This window comes from Leuresthes tenuis, unplaced genomic scaffold (genome assembly GCF_036924035.1).
Source record: "Leuresthes tenuis unplaced genomic scaffold, fLeuTen1.0.hap1 SCAF_1, whole genome shotgun sequence".
Classification (NCBI taxonomy): Eukaryota; Metazoa; Chordata; class Actinopteri; order Atheriniformes; family Atherinopsidae; genus Leuresthes; species Leuresthes tenuis.
This window is the reverse complement of record NW_027325355.1, coordinates 36,386,514-36,410,154: the sequence shown is the minus strand read 5'-3', so window position 1 is coordinate 36,410,154 and position 23,641 is coordinate 36,386,514. Positions and strand designations below refer to the sequence as shown.

The 23,641-nt window shown below is 52.2% G+C and overlaps 1 protein-coding gene across 9 annotated transcripts in view; it reads right to left on the bottom strand.

Moving 5' to 3' along the window:
• The window catches only part of LOC140289440 (target of Nesh-SH3-like), a 36,684-nt gene that overhangs the window by 1,816 nt on the left and 11,227 nt on the right, over positions 1-23,641 (bottom strand). The window contains exons 4-21 of one of the 9 annotated variants that reach the window (XM_072379265.1): positions 20,604-20,785; positions 20,463-20,515; positions 17,325-17,355; positions 17,060-17,140; positions 16,505-16,579; positions 14,500-14,703; positions 14,196-14,273; positions 13,568-13,756; positions 9,386-9,451; positions 5,239-5,298; positions 5,017-5,142; positions 4,752-4,841; positions 4,464-4,673; positions 2,272-2,377; positions 1,797-1,876; positions 1,233-1,262; positions 999-1,157; positions 263-385 (exon numbers count right to left, since the gene is read on the bottom strand). In XM_072379265.1, the coding sequence (XP_072235366.1) occupies positions 263-385; positions 999-1,157; positions 1,233-1,262; positions 1,797-1,876; positions 2,272-2,377; positions 4,464-4,673; positions 4,752-4,841; positions 5,017-5,142; positions 5,239-5,298; positions 9,386-9,451; positions 13,568-13,756; positions 14,196-14,273; positions 14,500-14,703; positions 16,505-16,579; positions 17,060-17,140; positions 17,325-17,355; positions 20,463-20,515; positions 20,604-20,785 (1,943 nt within the window). The remainder of the gene's footprint in view (positions 1-262; positions 386-998; positions 1,158-1,232; positions 1,263-1,796; positions 1,877-2,271; positions 2,378-4,463; positions 4,674-4,751; positions 4,842-5,016; positions 5,143-5,238; positions 5,299-9,385; positions 9,452-13,567; positions 13,757-14,195; positions 14,274-14,499; positions 14,704-16,504; positions 16,580-17,059; positions 17,141-17,324; positions 17,356-20,462; positions 20,516-20,603; positions 20,786-23,641) is intronic. The other 8 variants (XM_072379267.1, XM_072379266.1, XM_072379268.1 and 5 more) reach the window with 8 other exon arrangements.

Genomic DNA, 23,641 nt, shown 5'->3' with positions numbered 1-23,641 from the left:
TGACAGAAAGTCCCACCCAGTAGACTTTGGTTGGACTGGAAGGTGCTAAAACAGCGGTTCTGTGTCCAGAATCGGTTCAGTTCTTCAGAAACAGCTTTTTCCACCTAAAAAGTGGATGTTTAGTGAGAGTCTGGAAGCATTCATGTGTGAGAGGTCCTTCTACTGAGGAATAATCAAACCTGTCTGCACTTTACAGACGGGGATCTTTGGGCTGCTCAGCACCAGCGACCCGGCTCAGAATGATCAGGAACACGGCGTTTACCTGCTCTGGTGGGCAGCTGGTCGGCTCTGAGCTGCCGGCCCGTCCGTCCGTCCAGGAACGAGTCCACAAACTGACAGTGATCCTCGCCGAAGCCGCTCTGATCTCCAATGTTGAAGAATTTACCTGCAGGGCAAAGTGAATGCAGACGGATCAGCGCCACAGCTGGATCAGCGCCACAGCTGGATCAGCGCCACAGCTGGATCAGCGCCACAGCTGGATCAGCCTGACAGCTGGATCAGCGCCACAGCTGGATCAGAGCCACAGCTGGATCAGAGCCACAGCTGGATCAGCACCACAGCTGGATCAGCCTGACAGCCGGATCAGCGCCACAGCCGGATCAGAGCCACAGCTGGATCAGCCTGACAGCTGGATCAGAACCACAGCTGGATCAGCCTGACAGCTGGATCAGCGCCACAGCTGGATCAGCCTGACAGCCGGATCAGCGCCACAGCTGGATCAGAGCCACAGCTGGATCAGCCTGACAGCTGGATCAGCGCCACAGCTGGATCAGAGCCACAGCTGGATCAGAGCCACAGCCGGATCAGCGCCACAGCTGGATCAGCCTGACAGCTGGATCAGCGCCACAGCTGGATCAGAGCCACAGCTGGATCAGAGCCACAGCCGGATCAGCGCCACAGCTGGATCAGCGCCACAGCTGGATCAGCGCCACAGCTGGATCAGCGCCACAGCCGGGGACCCGGAGAGTCCCGGCCGCCATTCTGCCAGCTCTACCCACCGTTGAGAGTGTCGCTCAGGTAGATCTTGTATCTCAGCGAGTTGCACAGCTGGACCCCCACAAACTTCCGGTACCAGGTCCGCTTCACGTACTGTTTGCCATGACAGTCGGAGTACGAGTCGGTCTTGAAGGGGAACTGGGTCCAGATGGCGTCCTTTCCTGAACACAGAGGTAGTTTCTCACGGTTGGCTCTGAAAGCGTTAAAGCGTGACTCGCAGCACGGCGCTCATTTACCTGAGACGTTCTCGCTCACTCGAGGGTCCGCTGCAGGGAGACAACAACAGAGTGAGCGCAGGAGGCGACTTTGGGCATCATCAGGCACGGATCTGACCAAGTGGAGCTGAGCCTCGGAGCCCCGGAGCCCCGGAGCCTCGGAGCCTCGGAGCCTCGGAGCCTCGGAGCCTCGGAGCCTCGGAGCCTCGGAGCCTCGGAGCCTCGGAGCCTCGGAGCCTCGGAGCTTCGGAGCCTCGGAGCCTCGGAGCCTCGGAGCCTCGGAGCCTCGGAGCCTCGGAGCCTCGGAGCTTCGGAGCTTCGGAGCCTCAAAGCCTCGGAGCCTCGGAGCCTCGGAGCCAACAGCTGGACAGACTGATTCATCACCAGCTGATAAATGGAAGGAACTGCAGTCAAATCATGGCTGTACTTCAGCTGTGGAAGCAGATTCAGCAGGTTTCCGTGGTTCTGGGCGGAACCTGAGGATTGGTGGAAAGCTGTTGGCTGAACCACCGACTGAGAGAACCTGGAGCTCCAGGGCAGCTGCTTTGCTCTGAGGCTCAGCTCGGATGATTCAGGCTGCTGTACCTGACTCTGTGCTGAAGGACACCGGTTCACTGGGAGGTCCTGCGCCCAACTCATTCTTTGGCTTCACCTTGAACTCATAACTAAGGAAGACAGAGAGTGACACTTGGTTTAGGGAGGAATGCTACGGCCTCCACCTCTTTATGTTGGTGGTGTTTCTCTCTGAGACGTTTGGAGGAGGAAACAATCAACAACAAGTCTGGGACAGCTTTCACTGAGTGCTGCTGCTTCAGAACCTATATTTGGTTCTGAATATGAAGAAGCTGGTCAGAGAAGACTGAGAATCATTTATCTGGACTTGTGTCCTCTGATCCTTGGCAACCGACCAGAACAGCATCAGCAGAGTTGTTATTTCACTGGTTTCCTCCTCACTCAGTGGTGAGAGAACAGAGCGACCCACAGCTGGTGCATAAAGGTGGCAGCATTCTCCGTGTGGTCGGATGCTGGACTCACCTGGTTCTACCCGAGCTGAGCTTACCTGCTCTCAGGTTTGAGGTTCTCCACGGCAGTGTGGGTCTGGTTGGTGGTCAGGATGGAAACCTGTTCTCCGTCGGGCCCTTTCGTGGTGGAGATGACTTCATACTCTGAGGACAGGATGACAGTGAGATAGCAGTCACCATTGAGCCTGCTGGTTAGTTCCCTCTCCCTCCCAAGATGAGCTAAACACGGTGTGGACAGAGTCAGCACATCACTGCTGTAGCTGGACCAACGACACCAGCAGGAAAAGGCTTCAGTGAACATGTAAAAGGCCCATCTATCCCATCCCTGAGTCAGCTGACAGCTGACCCTGTCCGAGTCCAAATCTGATACCAACAACATGTTCTTAAACTCCTTTCAGCACCTCCAGCTGGCCTTTAAAGTCCGTTTCAGCTTCATCATCAAAGCTTTCTACCATTCTTACCTCTTCTGACCCTATGACCCTCAATCCGGTTTGGGCCCTACAGGACAAAACTGAAATCATTGTCTGTGGCCTCCAGAAACAAAGAGAGAATGTCATCAGTCACCTTGAGACTCTCTCTAAAACCTAATGATCAGGTTAGAAATCTGGGGGTAATATTGGACTCAGACCTGAACTTTAACAGCCGCATTAAATCAATAACATCAGCAGCTTTTTACCATCTGAAGAACATCAAAGGAAAAGTGTCTAAACCAGACTCAGAAAGACTAATCCATGCATTTGTCTCCAGCAGGTTGGACTGTAACAGCTGCTCTCTGGGCTCTAAACGGGCTGAAAGACAGCTGCAGGACATCCAGAACCCTGCTGCTCGAGTCCTGACCAGAACCAGGAAATACGACCATATTAGTCCGGTGCTCAGGTCTAGAACCAGGAAATACGACCATATTAGTCCAGATCTCAGGTCTAGAACCAGGAAATACGACCATATTAGTCCAGTGCTCAGGTCTAGAACCAGGAAATATGACCATATTAGTCCAGTGCTCAGGTCTAGAACCAGGAAATACGACCATATTAGTCCGGTGCTCAGGTCTAGAACCAGGAAATACGACCATATTAGTCCAGATCTCAGGTCTGGAACCAGGAAATACGACCATATTAGTCCAGTGCTCAGGTCTAGAACCAGGAAATACGACCATATTAGTCCAGAGCTCAGGTCTAGAACCAGGAAATACGACCATATTAGTCCAGTGCTCAGGTCTAGAACCAGGAAATACGACCATATTAGTCCAGTGCTCAGGTCTAGAACCAGGAAATACGACCATATTAGTCCAGAGTTCAGGTCTAGAACCAGGAAATACGACCATATTAGTCCAGTGCTCAGGTCTAGAACCAGGAAATACGACCATATTAGTCCAGATCTCAGGTCTAGAACCAGGAAATACGACCATATTAGTCCAGATCCCAGGTCTAGAACCAGGAAATACGACCATATTAGTCCAGAGATCAGGTCTAGAACCAGGAAATACGACCATATTAGTCCAGAGCTCAGGTCTAGAACCAGGAAATACGACCATATTAGTCCAGAGCTCAGGTCTAGAACCAGGAAATACGACCATATTAGTCCAGAGCTCAGGTCTCTGCACTGGCTTCCTGTCGCTCAGAGAATAGACTTTAAAGCAGTTCTGCTCCTGTACATCTCTGACATGTTAGAGCCACATGAACCAGCTGGGACTCTGAGAACCTCAGGGAGGGGTCTCCTGCTGGGGCCCAGAGTCGGGACTAAACAAGCTGAGGCTGCCTTTCAGCTTTATGCTCCTAAAATCTGGAACAGTCTTCCAGAAGATGTGAGACAGCCTCAGCTCTGTTTAAATCCAGGCTGAAAACAGTTTATTTAGCTGTGCCTATGACAACTGAAAGTATTCTATCTGCACTCTGAGCTTTTAATTGATTTAATTAATGATTGTTTTTTTGGAATGATTATCTTTGCCATCTTGTGATTTTATGTGGCTGTGAAGCACTTTGAATTGTGCAAATAACCTTGCCTTCCACGGCTCCACATACTGTAGCTTTCTGGGGATGTGCACTAACACATGATAGACTCTCATATCTGTAATTAACAGCAGGTACCTGAGCCCAGCCTCATTCTACGGCTCACAGCTGTGACAATGGGTGAGGGCTGACCAGTAAATTCATTCTTTGCATCAATGGAATGAGGAGAACCTCAGCTGACAGCCCCCTGCTTTCAGGGATTAAAGACATAGTTCTGCTCGTACCGGTGGTGTCGTTATCGCTTTTCTCCCAGTCCAGGATGATGAAGGACGGGCATCCTTCCACCGTCACCACCGTCAGGTTGGATGGCGGATTCTTGGGCGGAGACGTCACATTTGTCTCCCCGGGTACGTCTTCGGGGAAGTAGTTGAGGGAGGAGGTGATGGAGCACGGCTCGTCAGGCTTTTTGCCAGTTTGGTAGACGACGTGAGGAGCTGTGGAAGGATGCTGTCAGCTTCAGCTTAAATGCAGAGATGTCATGAACACAGAACAAAAGGTCCATCACAGCTCACCAACGTAGCGTTTCTTGCCCATGGCGTCGATGTCGGAGGCGGGTTCTGACTTAAAAAGATTCGACTCCTCCCAGGTTTCCTGTCGAGGCGCTGGAAAAGGAAACCAAATTAGCGCTTTAATGTTTGCTGTAACCGGAGACTTTGAGCCCCAGCTGATGAACAGGATCCAGCTCAGAGCTGCTCGCTGCCTGTTGTTGGATCAGTGGAAGTGAGCTCATCAGTCTAAAGGCTGCCTGCAGGATGCTCAGCTGCTCTGGGGTCTTACCGGCGGTCACTGGTGCGACAGTTCTGGTCTGTCGCCGCTCCTGTTTGGTTGGCTTGGTGGTTGCTGCTGGAACTTTGAGTTTTAGTATGCCCATCTTGTCAGTTTGCTTAAAGATGTTCAGCTTGTCTGATGGAGAACATACAAACAGAAACCATTCCAGCTCCGGGACATTCAACAGAGAGAGATACAGCTCTTCATTCTCAAGCTTTGTGGAGCTCTAACCTGCTTCTCCGAGTCTCCCCACCATGTTTGTCTTCTTGATGGAGGGACGAGCAGGTGACCCTGAAACAAACAATCAAACATCAACAGTCCATCTCAAACTGACCACCAGCTGTGTAATTCACAGCCTGCAACTTGCCTTTAATCAATGACCCACTTTGACCCAGATAAATACGGAACAGTGTTGTGGTACATGATCAGAATCAGGCCTGAACTTCGCCTCCGAACACTTTCTGTCTAAATAGGGCAATAAGTTGGGCTTTAACAGCCATTTTGGATCTGATTTCTAACCAGGTGCTCTCTAATCTCCAGGAAAATCTACTTTTTCACTAAGGTAGAACCCTGTACTCGTTTAAGGACGCCAAATGAAGCTGAAAACATCAACAATCCCCTGTAATTCCACAAGGTCCTGTGTTTTTCATACTGAGGCCCAGGACCTGCAGCCAATTATAACCCCACCCCCCCTCCTCCATGTAAGCAGAAGCCAAAATTCCTCACAATCAGGGAATTGAACTGGTTCCAAAACTAAATGGAATACATGCAAAACCAGAAACACGAAAGATGATAGAGCCTGCAACTTTTTAGCTGCATTCCTTTCAATCAGTACTGTGGAAATATGATGGTCTGCCTGTTGCACCGTGAATATCTGCAGTTTGCTTGAGTTATTTGCGCTTCGAGGAACTCTTGTGTGTTATTGGGCATGAATTCGGACCTCTGTCAACATAACCTGGAACCAGGCGGTGTAGCGTGGAAACTGTGCAGTAATTACAGCCCACGATCTGAAGCGCCTCTTGATTACAGTTCAAGACCAAGTGGAATAAATATTGGTATGATTTTCTCTTTTCACACACAAACAATCCTGAAATTAAAAGCAAACAGCGATTTTCCACATTCCACTGGAAACTGCCTGGTGCACGCCATGCTGTCCTGGTTCACGGGAGACTTCTCTAAACACGCCATCTCTGCAGCAACATGAAGCTAATATGGTCTGAAGCTCATCGTATGAAGCAAGAAGCACAGGCTGAAGCATGTGGACAGGAGGACTGAGGGTCCAGATGTACGGTTCATCGCAGGCTAATTAGAAGCAGCTTCTTCCTTCTGTGGCGAGACAAAGCGCAAAGCTCTGCACACTGAGGTTCTGTAGAGCAAGGTAACGATCAGGGGAGCGCATACTTTCCAAGAGAGGAGTATTTTCCACAGGCGGCGTTGAAGCCTTTGGCCCAAGCTTTCAAGCTGGCGGCCAGTATTTTCCTTCTTGGTCCCTTCAGAGGTTTGTCACGGGACGAGTAACACCACCAAACCATGCAGTGTTGGTGGCACCGAGCAACTGAAGCGCACAGCAAGGGCAAAGGGCAGGCAGGCGGGATTCATGCCGTTACCAACCATAACGTCTTTCCTCCGCAGTGGGACGAGAACGGCCAAATACAGCAGGAAATTCAGACTTCTTGTCCTCCAGCAGCGAGTTGTTGACTGCAGCAGGAGAGGCAGTGCAATTAAAACTGGGTTCACCTGTTCAACCTTTCACTGAAGCCCAAACAGTTTGGCGCAGGCTGCTTCAGCAGCCCGCTGTTTTACACTCTCAGGACAAAGTCCCACAGGCTGCTTCAGCAGCCCGCTGTTTTACACTCTCAGGACAAAGTCCCACAGGCTGCTTCAGCAGCCCGCTGTTTTACACTCTCAGGACAAAGTCCCACAGGCTGCTTCAGCAGCCGGCTGTTTTACACTCTCAGGACAAAGTCCCACAGGCTGCTTCAGCAGCCCGCTGTTTTACACTCTCAGGACAAAGTCCCACAGGCTGCTTCAGCAGCCCGCTGTTTTACACTCTCAGGACAAAGTCCCACAGGCTGCTTCAGCAGCCCGCTGTTTTACACTCTCAGGACAAAGTCCCACAGGCTGCTTCAGCAGCCCGCTGTTTTACACTCTCAGGACAAAGTCCCACAGGCTGCTTCAGCAGCCCGCTGTTTTACACTCTCAGGACAAAGTCCCACAGGCTGCTTCAGCAGCCCGCTGTTTTACACTCTCAGGACAAAGTCCCACAGGCTGCTTCAGCAGCCCGCTGTTTTACACTCTCAGGACAAAGTCCCACAGGCTGCTTCAGCAGCCCGCTGTTTTACACTCTCAGGACAAAGTCCCACAGGCTGCTTCAGCAGCCCGCTGTTTTACACTCTCAGGACAAAGTCCCACAGGCTGCTTCAGCAGCCCGCTGTTTTACACTCTCAGGACAAAGTCCCACAGGCTGCTTCAGCAGCCCGCTGTTTTACACTCTCAGGACAAAGTCCCACAGGCTGCTTCAGCAGCCCGCTGTTTTACACTCTCAGGACAAAGTCCCACAGGCTGCTTCAGCAGCCCGCTGTTTTACACTCTCAGGACAAAGTCCCACAGGCTGCTTCAGCAGCCCGCTGTTTTACACTCTCAGGACAAAGTCCCACAGGCTGCTTCAGCAGCCCGCTGTTTTACACTCTCAGGACAAAGTCCCACAGGCTGCTTCAGCAGCCCGCTGTTTTACACTCTCAGGACAAAGTCCCACAGGCTGCTTCAGCAGCCCGCTGTTTTACACTCTCAGAACAAAGTCCCACAGGCTGCTTCAGCAGCCCGCTGTTAAACACTCTCAGGACAAAGTCCCACAGGCTGCTTCAGCAGCCCGCTGTTTTACACTCTCAGGACAAAGTCCCACAGGCTGCTTCAGCAGCCCGCTGTTTTACACTCTCAGGACAAAGTCCCACAGGCTGCTTCAGCAGCTCGCTGTTTTACACTCTCAGGACAAAGTCCCACAGGCTGCTTCAGCAGCCCGCTGTTTTACACTCTCAGGACAAAGTCCCACAGGCTGCTTCAGCAGCCCGCTGTTTTACACTCTCAGGACAAAGTCCCACAGGCTGCTTCAGCAGCCCGCTGTTTTACACTCTCAGGACAAAGTCCCACAGGCTGCTTCAGCAGCCCGCTGTTTTACACTCTCAGGACAAAGTGTCACAGGCTGCTTCAGCAGCCCGCTGTTTTACACTCTCAGAACAAAGTCCCACAGGCTGCTTGATCAACCCGTTTCTACAAATGTTATGACACAAGAAAGACAAAAACAAGAAGATGGATGACATAAAAACCAGCTTCCCTGCTGCAGAGGATGACCATGCACACAATGTTTCATGCACATGTAGTTCTCAGCTAATCTGGAACTGAAATCAGGCTGTTAAGGCTGAACAAACCCTAACTCATCCACATACATCCAAACAGTTTTGTACTTCTGAGGGAAACGCTTTGTGCTCCTCTCAGATGTTGGAGGTCCAATATTTGCCTCTGATCTGAGGGTTTCTATAGAATCTTTAGATTCTCTCCTAGGGCCGGGACTCGATTAAAAAATTAATCTAATTAATTAGAGGCTTTTTAATTAATTAATCAAAATTAATCACATTTTAATCGCATATAAATATTTGACCTGAAAACAGTGAGAAGCAATTTTTTTACATGGATTTTAGTATAACACTGAATAATGACTGAATACATAAGCAAAAAGAGATTGTTTCTTTTTTTTCAAGGTGGTACTTAACCAACCGTGCCCTTATCGAGACTTCCACCCAGGAAATGGTCTATAATCCAACAGTTATGGTGCAGTAAAAAGGATAAGAGCAGTTACAGGCTGTGTCCAGCCACTGATCTGACAGTTTAGTGTTTAACCCAGTTCACTGGTCATTAACCAGGCTGGTATCCTAACTGGATGGATGGAGAGTTTATGGTTGGTGGCTGAAAATAAAACTAAATAAGGTGTTTTACATGGTTAAGACAGACAGATCAAACACAAACCCAAACCAGACAGTGAAACACCAACCACCATCAGCACATAGAGCAGAGGGTGGATCACAATCACTGGACTTTTAGCCAAATAATCAAGCTCGACTTGATTATTTGATGAACCATCTGACAGAAACTTTGCAGAAGCTTGACTTGAGGGCACAAACGTGTTGGACAAAAAGGCAACACAGACCAGTGGGTGGATGGATGAATGGATGGGTAGCAGGATGAGTTAATGGACATAAAAGTATTAATCAACACAATGGAGGTGGACAAAAACACCAACACGAGCTGCAGTGGAGATGGAAATGCTGCGAAAGCGACTGGTGGGTTAATGATGAGACACAGAAGGACAATCGAGGACTTTTACCCAGTCGATGTCTGGACCACAAGGCCGGTTTGGGTGGGGAAATGCCCCGGTGTGGCTGTCCATTTACTGTAGGGAGAAAACTGAGTGTTATGAAAGGAAAGAAACTGTTTCTGAGAACTGGACCCAGCACAAGAACAACCAACCAAGCCCCTTTCCTCCTCCGGAGGGTGGGTTTGATTTCTAGATCCTGACCGGAGCAGAAAATTCACGTCTGGTCTTGTTCGCTTCGCTGTTCCCTTTCGTGTGTTTCTCAGATCAAACCAACGCCGGGAGGCCCACCCCACCCAGGGCACCAGATTTACCCTGGAAGCAGACCGAGGCCCACCCCAGCCAGGGCAGCAGATTTAACCTGGAAGCAGACCGAGGCCCACCCCACCCACGGCACCAGATTTACCCTGGAAACGGACCGAGGCCCACCCCACCCACGGCACCAGATTTACCCTGGAAACGGACCGAGGCCCACCCCACCCACGGCACCAGATTTACCCTGGAAACGGACCGAGGCCCACCCCACCCAGGGCACCAGATTTAACCTGGAAGCAGACCGAGGCCCACCCCACCCACGGCACCAGATTTACCCTGGAAACGGACCGAGGCCCACCCCACCCACGGCACCAGATTTACCCTGGAAACGGACCGAGGCCCACCCCACCCACGGCACCAGATTTACCCTGGAAACGGACCGAGGCCCACCCCACCCACGGCACCAGATTTACCCTGGAAACGGACCGAGGCCCACCCCACCCACGGCACCAGATTTAACTTGGAAGCGGACCGAGGCCCACCCCACCCACGGCAGCAGATTTAACCTGGGAGCGGACCGAGGCCCACCCCACCCACGGCACCAGATTTACCCTGGAAACGGACCGAGGCCCACCCCACCCACGGCACCAGATTTACCCTGGAAACGGACCGAGGCCCACCCCACCCACGGCACCAGATTTAACTTGGAAGCGGACCGAGGCCCACCCCACCCACGGCACCAGATTTACCCTGGAAACGGACCGAGGCCCACCCCACCCACGGCACCAGATTTAACTTGGAAGCAGACCGAGGCCCACCCCACCCACGGCACCAGATTTAACCTAAAAACAGACCGAGGCCCACCCCACCCACGGCACCAGATTTACCCTGGAAGCGGACCGAGGCCCACCCCACCCACGGCACCAGATTTAACCTGGAAGCGGACCGAGGCCCACCCCACCCACGGCACCAGATTTAACCTAAAAACAGACCGAGGCCCACCCCACCCACGGCACCAGATTTAACCTGGAAGCGGACCGAGGCCCACCCTACCCAGGGCACCAGATTTAACCTGGAAGCAGGCCAAGGCCCACCCCACCCACGGCACCAGATTTAACCTGGAAGCGGACCGAGGCCCACCCCACCCACGGCACCAGATTTAACCTGGAAGCAGACCGAGGCCCACCCCACCCACGGCACCAGATTTACCCTGGAAACGGACCGAGGCCCACCCTACCCAGGGCACCAGATTTAACCTGGAAGCTGACCGAGGCCCACCCCACCCAGGGCACCAGATTTAACCTGGAAACGGATCGAGGCCCACCCCACCCACGGCACCAGATTTACCCTGGAAGCTGACCGAGGCCCACCCCACCCAGGGCACCAGATTTAACCTGGAAACGGACCGAGGCCCACCCCACCCAGGGAACCAGATTTAACCTGGAAGCGGACCGAGGCCCACCCCACCCACGGCACCAGATTTAACCTGGAAGCGGACCGAGGCCCACCCCACCCACGGCACCAGATTTAACCTGGAAGCAGACCGAGGCCCACCCCACCCAGGGCAGCAGATTTACCCTGGAAGCGGACCGAGGCCCACCCCACCCACGGCACCAGATTTAACCTGGAAGCGGACCGAGGCCCACCCCACCCAGGGCAGCAGATTTAACCTGGAAGCGGACCGAGGCCCACCCCACCCACGGCACCAGATTTAACCTGGAAGCAGACCGAGGCCCACCCCACCCACGGCACCAGATTTAACCTGGAAACGGACCGAGGCCCACCCCACCCACGGCACCAGATTTACCCTGGAAGCGGACCGAGGCCCACCCCACCCAGGGCACCAGATTTACCCTGGAAGCGGACCGAGGCCCACCCCACCCAGGGCAGCAGATTTAACCTGGAAGCGGACCGAGGCCCACCCCACCCACGGCACCAGATTTAACCTGGAAGCAGACCGAGGCCCACCCCACCCACGGCACCAGATTTAACCTGGAAACGGACCGAGGCCCACCCCACCCAGGGAACCAGATTTACCCTGGAAGCGGACCGAGGCCCACCCCACCCAGGGCACCAGATTTACCCTGGAAGCGGACCGAGGCCCACCCCACCCACGGCACCAGATTTAACCTGGAAGCGGACCGAGGCCCACCCCACCCAGGGCAGCAGATTTAACCTGGAAGCGGACCGAGGCCCACCCCACCCACGGCACCAGATTTAACCTGGAAGCAGACCGAGGCCCACCCCACCCAGGGCACCAGATTTACCCTGGAAACGGACCAAGGCCCACCCCACCCACGGCACCAGATTTAACCTGGAAGCAGACCGAGGCCCACCCCACCCACGGCACCAGATTTACCCTGGAAGCGGACCGATGCCCACCCCACCCAGGGCACCAGATTTAACCTGGAAGCAGACCGAGGCCCACCCCACCCAGGGCACCAGATTTACCCTGGAAGCAGACCGAGGCCCACCCCACCCACGGCACCAGATTTAACCTGGGAGCAGACCGAGGCCCACCCCACCCAGGGCAGCAGATTTTATTCCAATCAAACCAAACCCGTCAAGAGTGCATTCAGCTGAAAATGAGTGTAAAACGTGAACTGATCACAAACGTTTTCGTTCACTAGCCCAGTTTAAAACCCTAACCTGTGTTTTCTGTTTGAAATGTTTCAGCACGACAAACTGCAGCTAAAGAAAACATGAGTTCTTTTCAGAAACACATCTGAGACCCTCCACTGGCCTCTTAAATATCATTTTAAAAGCTCTGTGAGCTCATGTTTTGCTTGTTCTGGCAGCAGGTACCTGGACTCACTTTATCCCATCATTGTGTGTAGATACATTCTTTAGATTTACCAGATAAACGCATTCAGGGTCCAACTCACTGCGTACCGATGAGCCCTACGTCTCAGCTCATAACTCTCCTTTAATTTCCTACAAACAGGGAACTGCTGCATGCTGACAGTTTCTGAGGGGGTCCACAGCATTCGCTCGTCAACACGCCACACAGGTCACATCAGCCTTGAAATGCATTGAAAGTACTTGGTTGGGCAAGTACTCAAGATCAGGCCAAATAAAGGTTTGAACTATAGCCTTCTTTACTTTGGGCAAAAACACAATAACAGCTGCCAACATCTGGCTTTTGAGAGCAATGGGGTTCATTGGCAGCCAGTACAGCATCTAAAAAGCTGCTGAAGTCACAGGAAGTCAATGCCGATAACATTGATGAAAACACCCAGCTGCAAACGACAGTTTTCACTGAAGTGGGCACCGCTCCTCATCTTTCCAAAGAGAAGTTTACCAAATAAGCAGCAACTCACAGACAAAAGGAGATCAGACTGATTGAACCTACCAAGATTGATTTACTCCTTTGGTTGGAGCCCATTGGAGGGAACTCATGGTCCTATGGTTTGTCAGTCAGATCCATCTCTTGTGTCTCATATAGCAACCGTCAATTTGAAATCACTAAATATCGTGCCGGTTACAGACTAAATGATGACAAACTATCATCGATCTTTGTAGTTTCCCTCACCATGAACGTGAACATAAATAACCTCACAGCAATGAATCAATAAGGTATTTCAGAAGCTTTGGGTGGACTTGTTTGGTTGTTCAATGGAGGGGATCATTTAGCAGCCAACAGTAGGAAGAGTAACAGCACAGGAGTCAGTAAACCGTGACGGTGCTGAGAATGAAGCACCATCACAACACATTCAGAAGTCCGGTCAAAGAGAGACCGTCAAACCTTAGCTGATGTCACCACTCCAACTTTTACTGTTCTGGACATGAGAAGCTGCAGCTGGAAGACCAAAATCAATTCTGAAAATGTGTGCCAATAGCCTGTTGGGTGGTTCCATCCTTAGTCATATTCTGAGAGAACAACCCTCTCCAACATGCAGAGGATTGAGTTAGAAAGCTATAAGGTGGGAGGAGGATTACCCCCGAGTATCCTAGAGGATGGGGAGGAGTTACTGGATCTAGAGGAAGGGTGAGGCTGTCTGGGGCCATTAGAGAAGGGAAAGAGGGGCTTTCTGGACACGGGCCTCACGGATCCGGCCACCACGGAAGCTCCTGGGCCGTAGGGCTGCAAAGGCAGCGACGGGCTCAGATTTCTTTTGCTGCCTTGACCTAAAAGATCAAAAACAGTTGCAGGGCCTGCGTTACAGTATGATGTGCTCTTTATCTACACTGGCAGACAAGCGAGCCGGCAGCAGCGAGCCGGCAGCAGCGAGCCGGCAGCAGCGCTGAGCAGCGACGTTAGTGATGGACTGTGACATCGGAGGTTTAATTCATGGAGTCAGTGGACAAATGATGGCATCAGGATGAGTCTCTAAGCGCTCACAATCTTTGGAAACCACAGTCACTGAAACTGCTGCTGAGTTCTGAAAACGCAGCCATGACTGGAAGATTGGGCGCTGCATGCAGACGCTGGATGAGATGTTTAGAGGTGCAGCCACACCTGTGAACAAAAAGGTTGAACAGGAAGCTGGACAGAAAGAGCAGACAGACAGAGCAAGGCCGCCTCTGATTGCAAGACACAGGAAGCATGTTGTGAGGTCATTATTACCCCAGGGGTTAGTTTTGGCCCTCTCATTGGCCAAAGCTGATCTCAGCAGCGATGAGCCGTCCTGCGCTTTGATGACAGCTGTGTGGGAAAAAGAAGGTTGAACACTGCAAAAGTCACTTTTTGAGTTTTAGAGACGGTCCATTTCCTGTCAAATTCAAACCAGAGACATTTATTACACGTGTTTGCATGGCTTAAATGTAAAGGAAAGCACATTTCAGAGAATAGGAGTCAATGACTCTCCTGTTCTTTTCCGACCAACATGTCGTCAGAACAAAGAAACCAAAAAGTTGGAGGTGGAAATTACCCGCAGCATTATGAGGCTTCTCAGGTGCACTCGACGGTGCCTTAGTGGTCTGCCCATGAAGTGAGGCGCCATTGGAAGGTAATTTAGTGAGGGGGGAGGCAGTGATGATGGTGTGAGGGGTGGTGGTTGGCAGGAGTTTGGGGCGGGCAGGAGTTGGAGGGTCCGCCGGCTGGGTGCTGTCATTTCTAACGCTGCTTCCTTTTTCTGGGGCAGAGAGCAGAGAGGTACTGTGATCATGGGAACCTCAGCCATTTGAGTCAAGAAGCCAATTATCTAAATATCATCATCTCCAGACACACACTCTTCTGATGCCTTTTCCCAGTCCAACACTGGCACGAGGAGAGCTGATGTCTTTTAAAAAGGTCAAATTTGGAGTCCAAAGGTTTGGGTCCCAATAATCGAGTACCTCACAGGGATACAGACAGCTTGGAAGACGGTGTACTTGAGGAGGATTATGCAGAACGACTTGTGTTGTCTTTCCCCAGAAGGAAAGTCCAACCACGTCTGCGTCTGAACTGGATCTCATGCAGTCCTGTCATGCAGTCTGATGGAGGTGTCTGAGGACAGGTGGACAGACAGAGGACAGGGCAGGAAGAAGATAGAGCAGAGGAGTAACTGTCTTCCACCCTTTTCTGAACAATCATTGGCTCTTCTTCAGTTAGTAAACGTCTGTTGCACCCGATTTAAATTCCACAGATACTGGAGGAATTCTGAGGTTTATCATAAAAACAATGATTTATCAGGATAAAGTGCTCCTGCTACAGACCATGGTTACCTCTCATCTCGTCTGTGAACCTCTACAGATGGTCCAGAACCTGGCGGAGCATCAACCAAACAGGTCACATGACCCTCCTCCCCTAACGGACCTCCACTGGCTGCCCATGGACGCCTGAATCAGACCCAGTCACTGATGCTGCCAACAGAGAGACTTCTGGGTCTACAGCAGCTGTTTAAACTCAGCCAAGAAGCTCCTTCTGAACCTCTGTGTTCCTCTCAGGAACCTCTGCTGGTTCTGGTTCTGGTTCTGCCTCCCTACAAAGACGGCACTCTCAGTCCAGGCTGTTCTCATTGGTGGTTCCATGATGGTGGAAACTACCAGATGCCATCGGAGCAGGGTGTCCCCTCTCTGAGGACTCAAAGCTCCTCTAAGAGCAGGAATATTCATGCTATCTCATCACATGTTCACTCCTTGGTGTGTCATGGGGCTAAATGTTCACTCTGTACCAGGCCTGTTACCGAAGGATTCCAGCAGGGGGCACACCTGATCACACATATCTGTCTCTGTGCAGTAAAGATTCGGATCATCAAGAACTTTCTCTTCGAGCCTGAACTCAAACTTCCTGCCATCTTTGCTCCTGTGGACCCAATAACCCCAGATCTGGTCAAATATGGCCCTACTCTGCTCCTACAGGCATGTTGCAGCTTGTGAACACGGAGGATTCATTTCTGAGAGCGTGCACAAACAACTGTCCAAGCAACAGATCCAGAGCCACTGAACCAGAGTGGAACCAGTTCCAAAATGGTTAGAGCTTTGTTCCTAAACAGAACTTAACTAATTCTCAGTTGGCCAAGAGGTTCCTGAAGGCGGCTACATCAGAGTAACCTCAGTAGCATCAGCAGAACCGAGGCCAAAAGTGAGGTTCTAACTCTTTCTGACGTGCTGCAGGATCATTTACTGGAAGCAGAATTCAGCTGTTTCAGATTAGTTTCCTCAAAGTTGTGGAAAGACAGAAAAGAAAGAAATGAAAGAGTCGAAGAAGAACGGCTGAAGCATGGTGGCGGCTTCGGGACCAGATAAAACCGGCTGCGTTCAGGGTGGGCGGGGCCGAGCCAACTTACGCGTGCCCTCCATCACCTCCAAGCATCGACTTTCTGACTGGGCTCGGTACATGCTAGCATGCAGCTGACCACCGCAGCCGCATGCCCCGACGCCACCCCCTCAGAGGCTGAAGATGCATGAATGAATGAAGCTGGCGGTTAAAGAACAAAAGATCTGTCTGGTTACCAAGCGGCTCGAGGGGTGGTTTGGGCTCAGTGGAGCCGGGCAGAGGGACGGTTTCCTGCTGGCTCTCTGGGTACGCTGTGGGGAACAGTAGGCTGCCTTTTAACAGGAAGAAGAGTTGACAAACAAGTGGCTACAGTGGAAAAAACTGCTTGAAAAAAGCAACCAGAGCTCAGGTTCGACTGATTCAACCTTTTAAAATTCAGTTTTGTCCTTTTAGCTAAACTCCACTTTGGCCCGATCCCTGCATCGTACAGAGGATCATGGAGCAGTGTTCATCTAGCCTTCAGCCGGGGCTGGGTAAGCACTGCTGTTGATCCCTGAAAGAAAAGTGAGGAAAATGGAGGGCTGAAGCCAAGGGGGAGCAGGATTGGACTGTTGCAGTTTGCAAAGAATGAAATGGCTTTTTATATGAATCCCAGTCATTTTGGAGGCTGTTTTCCATCAGTCGAACCCTCCCAGGAAGCTTTTGAGGTCCAACAAAACATCTCTGCAGCCCTGAGTGGAAAAAGTGAAAGCATGACATCAGGGAAAAATGGAAAAAGAGGAGATAGTCACCGAAAGAGGTGCGCGGTGATCCGGGGAAACTGGGATTTTTGAGCACAGCGTGGAGTTGAGGCCTGGTGCTATTGTGCAGAGCTGCAAACAATTCAAAAAGTTATTAATCCCCTCTAAAGCTATCTCCCAAAGACACTCGTAGAGCCATGACTGTTGAGGATCGGTGTCGTGTGAACATGTTCCACTGCTTTTATAAGGCAGCTAAAACACTCTTAGAAAGACTCATAAGACTCAGTTTTTAAGATTATAAGAAAGAAAATCTCACCAGGACGAGGAGGGAAGAAGGCGGGAGGTTTCTGTAAAAACAATGAAATAAAGCAAACTTTTGTCAGGTTAAAGATGGAGAAAAAAGGGACATTTAAGATAAAAAAAAACAGAATATAGATAAAAGTCCAAATAACTAAAAAGTAAAATATAAAACCGTGTAAATAATGAGACCAAATGATGCAGTGTCGTACTGACTCTGGGTCAGTTTTCCTTTACACACCACAGGGACCCGTGATGTACTGACTCTGGGTCAGTTTGCCTTTACACACCACAGGGACCCGTGATGTACTGACTCTGGGTCAGTTTGCCTTTACACACCACAGGGACCCGTGATGTGCTGACTCTGGGTCAGTTTGCCTTTACACACCACAGGGACCCGTGATGTACTGACTCTGGGTCAGTTTGCCTTTACACATCACAGGGACCCGTGATGTACTGACTCTGGGTCAGTTTGCCTTTACACACCACAGGGACCCGTGATGTACTGACTCTGGGTCAGTTTGCCTTTACACATCACAGGGACCCGTGATGTACTGACTCTGGGTCAGTTTGCCTTTACACATCACAGGGACCCGTGATGTACTGACTCTGGGTCAGTTTGCCTTTACACACCACAGGGACCCGTGATGTACTGACTCTGGGTCAGTTTGCCTTTACACACCACAGGGACCCGTGATGTACTGACTCTGGGTCAGTTTGCCTTTACACATCACAGGGACCCGTGATGTACTGACTCTGGGTCAGTTTGCCTTTACACACCACAGGGACCCGTGATGTACTGACTCTGGGTCAGTTTGCCTTTACACACCACAGGGACCCGTGATGTACTGACTCTGGGTCAGTTTGCCTTTACACACCACAGGGACCCGTGATGTACTGACTCTGGGTCAGTTTGCCTTTACACACCACAGGGACCCGTGATGTACTGACTCTGGGTCAGTTTGCCTTTACACACCACAGGGACCCGTGATGTACTGACTCTGGGTCAGTTTGCCTTTACACATCACAGGGACCCGTGATGTACTGACTCTGGGTCAGTTTGCCTTTACACACCACAGGGACCCGTGATGTACTGACTCTGGGTCAGTTTGCCTTTACACACCACAGGGACCCGTGATGTACTGACTCTGGGTCAGTTTGCCTTTACACACCACAGGGACCCGTGATGTACTGACTCTGGGTCAGTTTGCCTTTACACACCACAGGGACCCGTGATGTACTGACTCTGGGTCAGTTTGCCTTTACACATCACAGGGACCCGTGATGTACTGACTCTGGGTCAGTTTGCCTTTACACACCACAGGGACCCGTGATGTACTGACTCTGGGTCAGTTTGCCTTTACACACCACAGGGACCCGTGATGTACTGACTCTGGGTCAGTTTGCCTTTACACATCACAGGGACCCGTGATGTACTGACTCTGGGTCAGTTTGCCTTTACACATCACAGGGACCCGTGATGTACTGACTCTGGGTCAGTTTGCCTTTACACATCACAGGGACCCGTGATGTACTGACTCTGGGTCAGTTTGCCTTTACACATCACAGGGACCCGTGATGTACTGACTCTGGGTCAGTTTGCCTTTACACACCACAGGGACCCGTGATGTACTGACTCTGGGTCAGTTTGCCTTTACACACTACAGGGACCCGTGATGTGCTGACTCTGGGTCAGTTTGCCTTTACACATCACAGGGACCCGTGATGTACTGACTCTGGGTCAGTTTGCCTTTACACATCACAGGGACCCGTGATGTACTGACTCTGGGTCAGTTTGCCTTTACACACCACAGGGACCCGTGATGTGCTGACTCTGGGTCAGTTTGCCTTTACACATCACAGGGACCCGTGATGTACTGACTCTGGGTCAGTTTGCCTTTACACATCACAGGGACCCGTGATGTACTGACTCTGGGTCAGTTTGCCTTTACACACCACAGGGACCCGTGATGTACTGACTCTGGGTCAGTTTGCCTTTACACACCACAGGGACCCGTGATGTACTGACTCTGGGTCAGTTTGCCTTTACACACCACAGGGACCCGTGATGTACTGACTCTGGGTCAGTTTGCCTTTACACACCACAGGGACCCGTGATGTACTGACTCTGGGTCAGTTTGCCTTTACACATCACAGGGACCCGTGATGTACTGACTCTGGGTCAGTTTGCCTTTACACACCACAGGGACCCGTGATGTACTGACTCTGGGTCAGTTTGCCTTTACACACCACAGGGACCCGTGATGTACTGACTCTGGGTCAGTTTGCCTTTACACACCACAGGGACCCGTGATGTACTGACTCTGGGTCAGTTTGCCTTTACACACCACAGGGACCCGTGATGTACTGACTCTGGGTCAGTTTGCCTTTACACACCACAGGGACCCGTGATGTACTGACTCTGGGTCAGTTTGCCTTTACACACCACAGGGACCCGTGATGTACTGACTCTGGGTCAGTTTGCCTTTACACATCACAGGGACCCGTGATGTACTGACTCTGGGTCAGTTTGCCTTTACACACCACAGGGACCCGTGATGTACTGACTCTGGGTCAGTTTGCCTTTACACACCACAGGGACCCGTGATGTACTGACTCTGGGTCAGTTTGCCTTTACACACCACAGGGACCCGTGATGTACTGACTCTGGGTCAGTTTGCCTTTACACATCACAGGGACCCGTGATGTACTGACTCTGGGTCAGTTTGCCTTTACACACCACAGGGACCCGTGATGTACTGACTCTGGGTCAGTTTGCCTTTACACATCACAGGGACCCGTGATGTACTGACTCTGGGTCAGTTTGCCTTTACACACCACAGGGACCCGTGATGTACTGACTCTGGGTCAGTTTGCCTTTACACACCACAGGGACCCGTGATGTACTGACTCTGGGTCAGTTTGCCTTTACACACCACACCAAATACAAGTGAGACCGTTTAACACGCCACGGCACAAAGCTGGAGCTACGGAAAGCCAGAGAGGCCAAACGTGTCAGAATATGTTCCCGTTGGCGATCCACTAAAGGTTTAATCTAAAGTTTCCTCATGACACGTCAGGACAAAGTTGGACATTTCCTGCTTTGTTTCACAGCTGCTGCTGGACAGGAAGCGTCAGACTGCAGCAGCATACGTACCATGGGCTTTGTGAGGGGGTTAGGCAGCTTGTACGCTTTCTGTGTGTTTTTATCTGTGAAACAGAGGAAGGAGCAGCTTGTTAAGAGCTGGTTTCAGCAGGTGGCTTTGAGGAGAAAAGTCTGCCTTTGGCCGGGACTTACTGCCCATGTTGGTGTTGTGGAAGACCAGTTTGCTCCACATCCCGCTGCGATCGTCCTTGTTGGAGCGGACGCCGAACTCGTAGGGAGTGTTGGGCTTCAGATTATCAACGACCGTGTCGCTGGTTGGGCATGTCTGGTAGATCCACTTCCTGTTCCTCTCTCTGTAGCGGATGGTGTAAAACCTGAAGGAGATCAGAAGAAACATGCTTTACCAGCAGGAAGGAGGAGAAACTACTATTCAAACAGCTGACTGGGACCTGCTCTGGTCCTGAAGCAGCCGCCATGACAGTCTGTGAGCAGCAGAGATGTTCAGAGGAGCTCCAGTTTGTGTTTAAAACCATGTTCCTCAGAGAAAGACTGGAAGGGATCTGCATATTTCTGCCTCTACAGAGCAGAATATCATTAAAGCATTCAGGGAACCTGGAGGAGTTTCAGTGTAAAGGACGAGGGAGCAAGCCTAAGCTGGACCCCGTGACCTCTGAGCAAAGAGCAAAAGCAGCATCCAGCCTGCTGTCAGCAGCCAGTCCCTGCAGCCAGGCTCTGTGATGGTATGGGGTTGGATCAGGGGGCAAAGCTCATTTCCACTTCTGTGACGGCAGCATTAATGCAGAAAAGCTCACTGAGATTTTACAGCAACATATGCTGCCTTCAAGGCCACATCTTTTCCTGGGACGTCCCAGCATTGTTCAAGCAGACCATGGAAAACCACATTCTGCCACCTTCCAAAGGCCTGGCTGAGGAAGAAGAGGTACGGGTGCTGGACTGGCTGCCTGCAGTCCTGACCTGTCCCCAGCAGAGAAACAACCACCCCCCCGCACTGCTGCCTGCAGTCCTGACCTGTCCCCAGCAGAGAAACAACCACCCCCCCGCACTGCTGCCTGCAGTCCTGACCTGTCCCCAGCAGAGAAACAACCACCCCCCCGCACTGCTGCCTGCAGTCCTGACCTGTCCCCAGCAGAGAAACAACCCCCCCCCCGCCCTGCTGCCTGCAGTCCTGACCTGTCCCCAGCAGAGAAACAACCACCCCCCCGCACTGCTGCCTGCAGTCCTGACCTGTCCCCAGCAGAGAAACAACCACCCCCCCCGCACTGCTGCCTGCAGTCCTGACCTGTCCCCAGCAGAGAAACAACCCCCCCCCCGCCCTGCTGCCTGCAGTCCTGACCTGTCCCCAGCAGAGAAACAACCACCCCCCCGCACTGCTGCCTGCAGTCCTGACCTGTCCCCAGCAGAGAAACAACCACCCCCCCGCACTGCTGCCTGAGGTCCTGACCTGTCCCCAGCAGAGAAACAACCACCCCCCCGCACTGCTGCCTGAGGTCCTGACCTGTCCCCAGCAGAGAAACAACCCCCCCCCCCGCACTGCTGCCTGCAGTCCTGACCTGTCCCCAGCAGAGAAACAACCGCCCCCCCGCACTGCTGCCTGAGGTCCTGACCTGTCCCCAGCAGAGAAACAACCGCCCCCCCGTACTGCTGCCTGCAGTCCTGACCTGTCCCCAGCAGAGAAACAACCACCCCCCCGCACTGCTGCCTGCAGTCCTGACCTGTCCCCAGCAGAGAAACAACCCACCCCCCCGCACTGCTGCCTGCAGTCCTGACCTGTCCCCAGCAGAGAAACAACCACCCCCCCGCACTGCTGCCTGCAGTCCTGACCTGTCCCCAGCAGAGAAACAACCCCCCCCCCCGCACTGCTGCCTGCAGTCCTGACCTGTCCCCAGCAGAGAAACAACCACCCCCCCGCACTGCTGCCTGCAGTCCTGACCTGTCCCCAGCAGAGAAACAACCCCCCCCCGCACTGCTGCCTGCAGTCCTGACCTGTCCCCAGCAGAGAAACAACCACCCCCCCGCACTGCTGCCTGCAGTCCTGACCTGTCCCCAGCAGAGAAACAACCCCCCCCCCCGCACTGCTGCCAGCAGTCCTGACCTGTCCCCAGCAGAGAAACAACCCCCCCCCCGCACTGCTGCCTGCAGTCCTGACCTGTCCCCAGCAGAGAAACAACCACCCCCCCGCACTGCTGCCTGCAGTCCTGACCTGTCCCCAGCAGAGAAACAACCCCCCCCCCCCGCCCTGCTGCCTGCAGTCCTGACCTGTCCCCAGCAGAGAATGCTGGAGCCCCTCCATCACCAACGGGCTCTGATGAAGGAGCTAAATGATGCCTAAGAAAGTGTGTTTCTCTGAATCTGACTCAGGTGTCAAGTTAAAAAGACGCAGATGTTCGACATATGACTGACAAACGCAGTCCAACGTTTCTTCTCCAGCTGACCTCAGCGTGGAAACAACGTCTCTCATTAGACGTTGTTAATTCTGGCAGCCGCACCACCGATCTCCATTTTCTCCCCTCGAGTCGTGTTTTTCAGAGCAGCGTTCCAAAAAATGTGAGGCGGCAGCCAAACACTGTGCAGAAGGAGCTGACGTTAGCTTTTAATAAGACGCCCAGAGTGGCAGAGGACGGCTGGGTCAAGCTTTCCGATGGCTTCTCCAACTCGTTTGACAGGAAAGGAAAAATGTGCCGGCGGAGAGTCCGGGTAGGATCTCTCAACACAGTCAGATGATTCATAGGCCAGAGAAGCAGTTTTCAGGGTCATAATTTATCATTTGGTTGGACATTTGAGTCCCAGAACTTTTCTAAATACCCCTGAACCACAGCGTTCGGTTCTGAAGGTGATCCTGTAGCCAGCTGCCAGCAAACAGCTTCTTCAGTGTCCTGAAAGACAAACGTAAGAACCCCCAGAGAGCTCGACACTCCAGGGGTTAGGGTTAGGTTACTCCCTAACCCTAACCCTAACCCCCAGAGAGCTCGACACTCCAGGGGTTAGGGTTAGGGTTAGGGAGTAACCTAACCCTAACCCTAACCCTAACCCCCAGAGAGCTCGACACTCCAGGGGTTAGGGTTAGGGTTAGGGAGTAACCTAACCCTAACCCCACCAGTGTCGAGCTCTCTGGGGGTTAGGTTACTCCCTAACCCTAAACCTAACCCCCAGAGAGCTCGACACTGGTGGGGTTAGGGTAGGGGGTTAGGGTTAGGTTACTCCCTAACCCT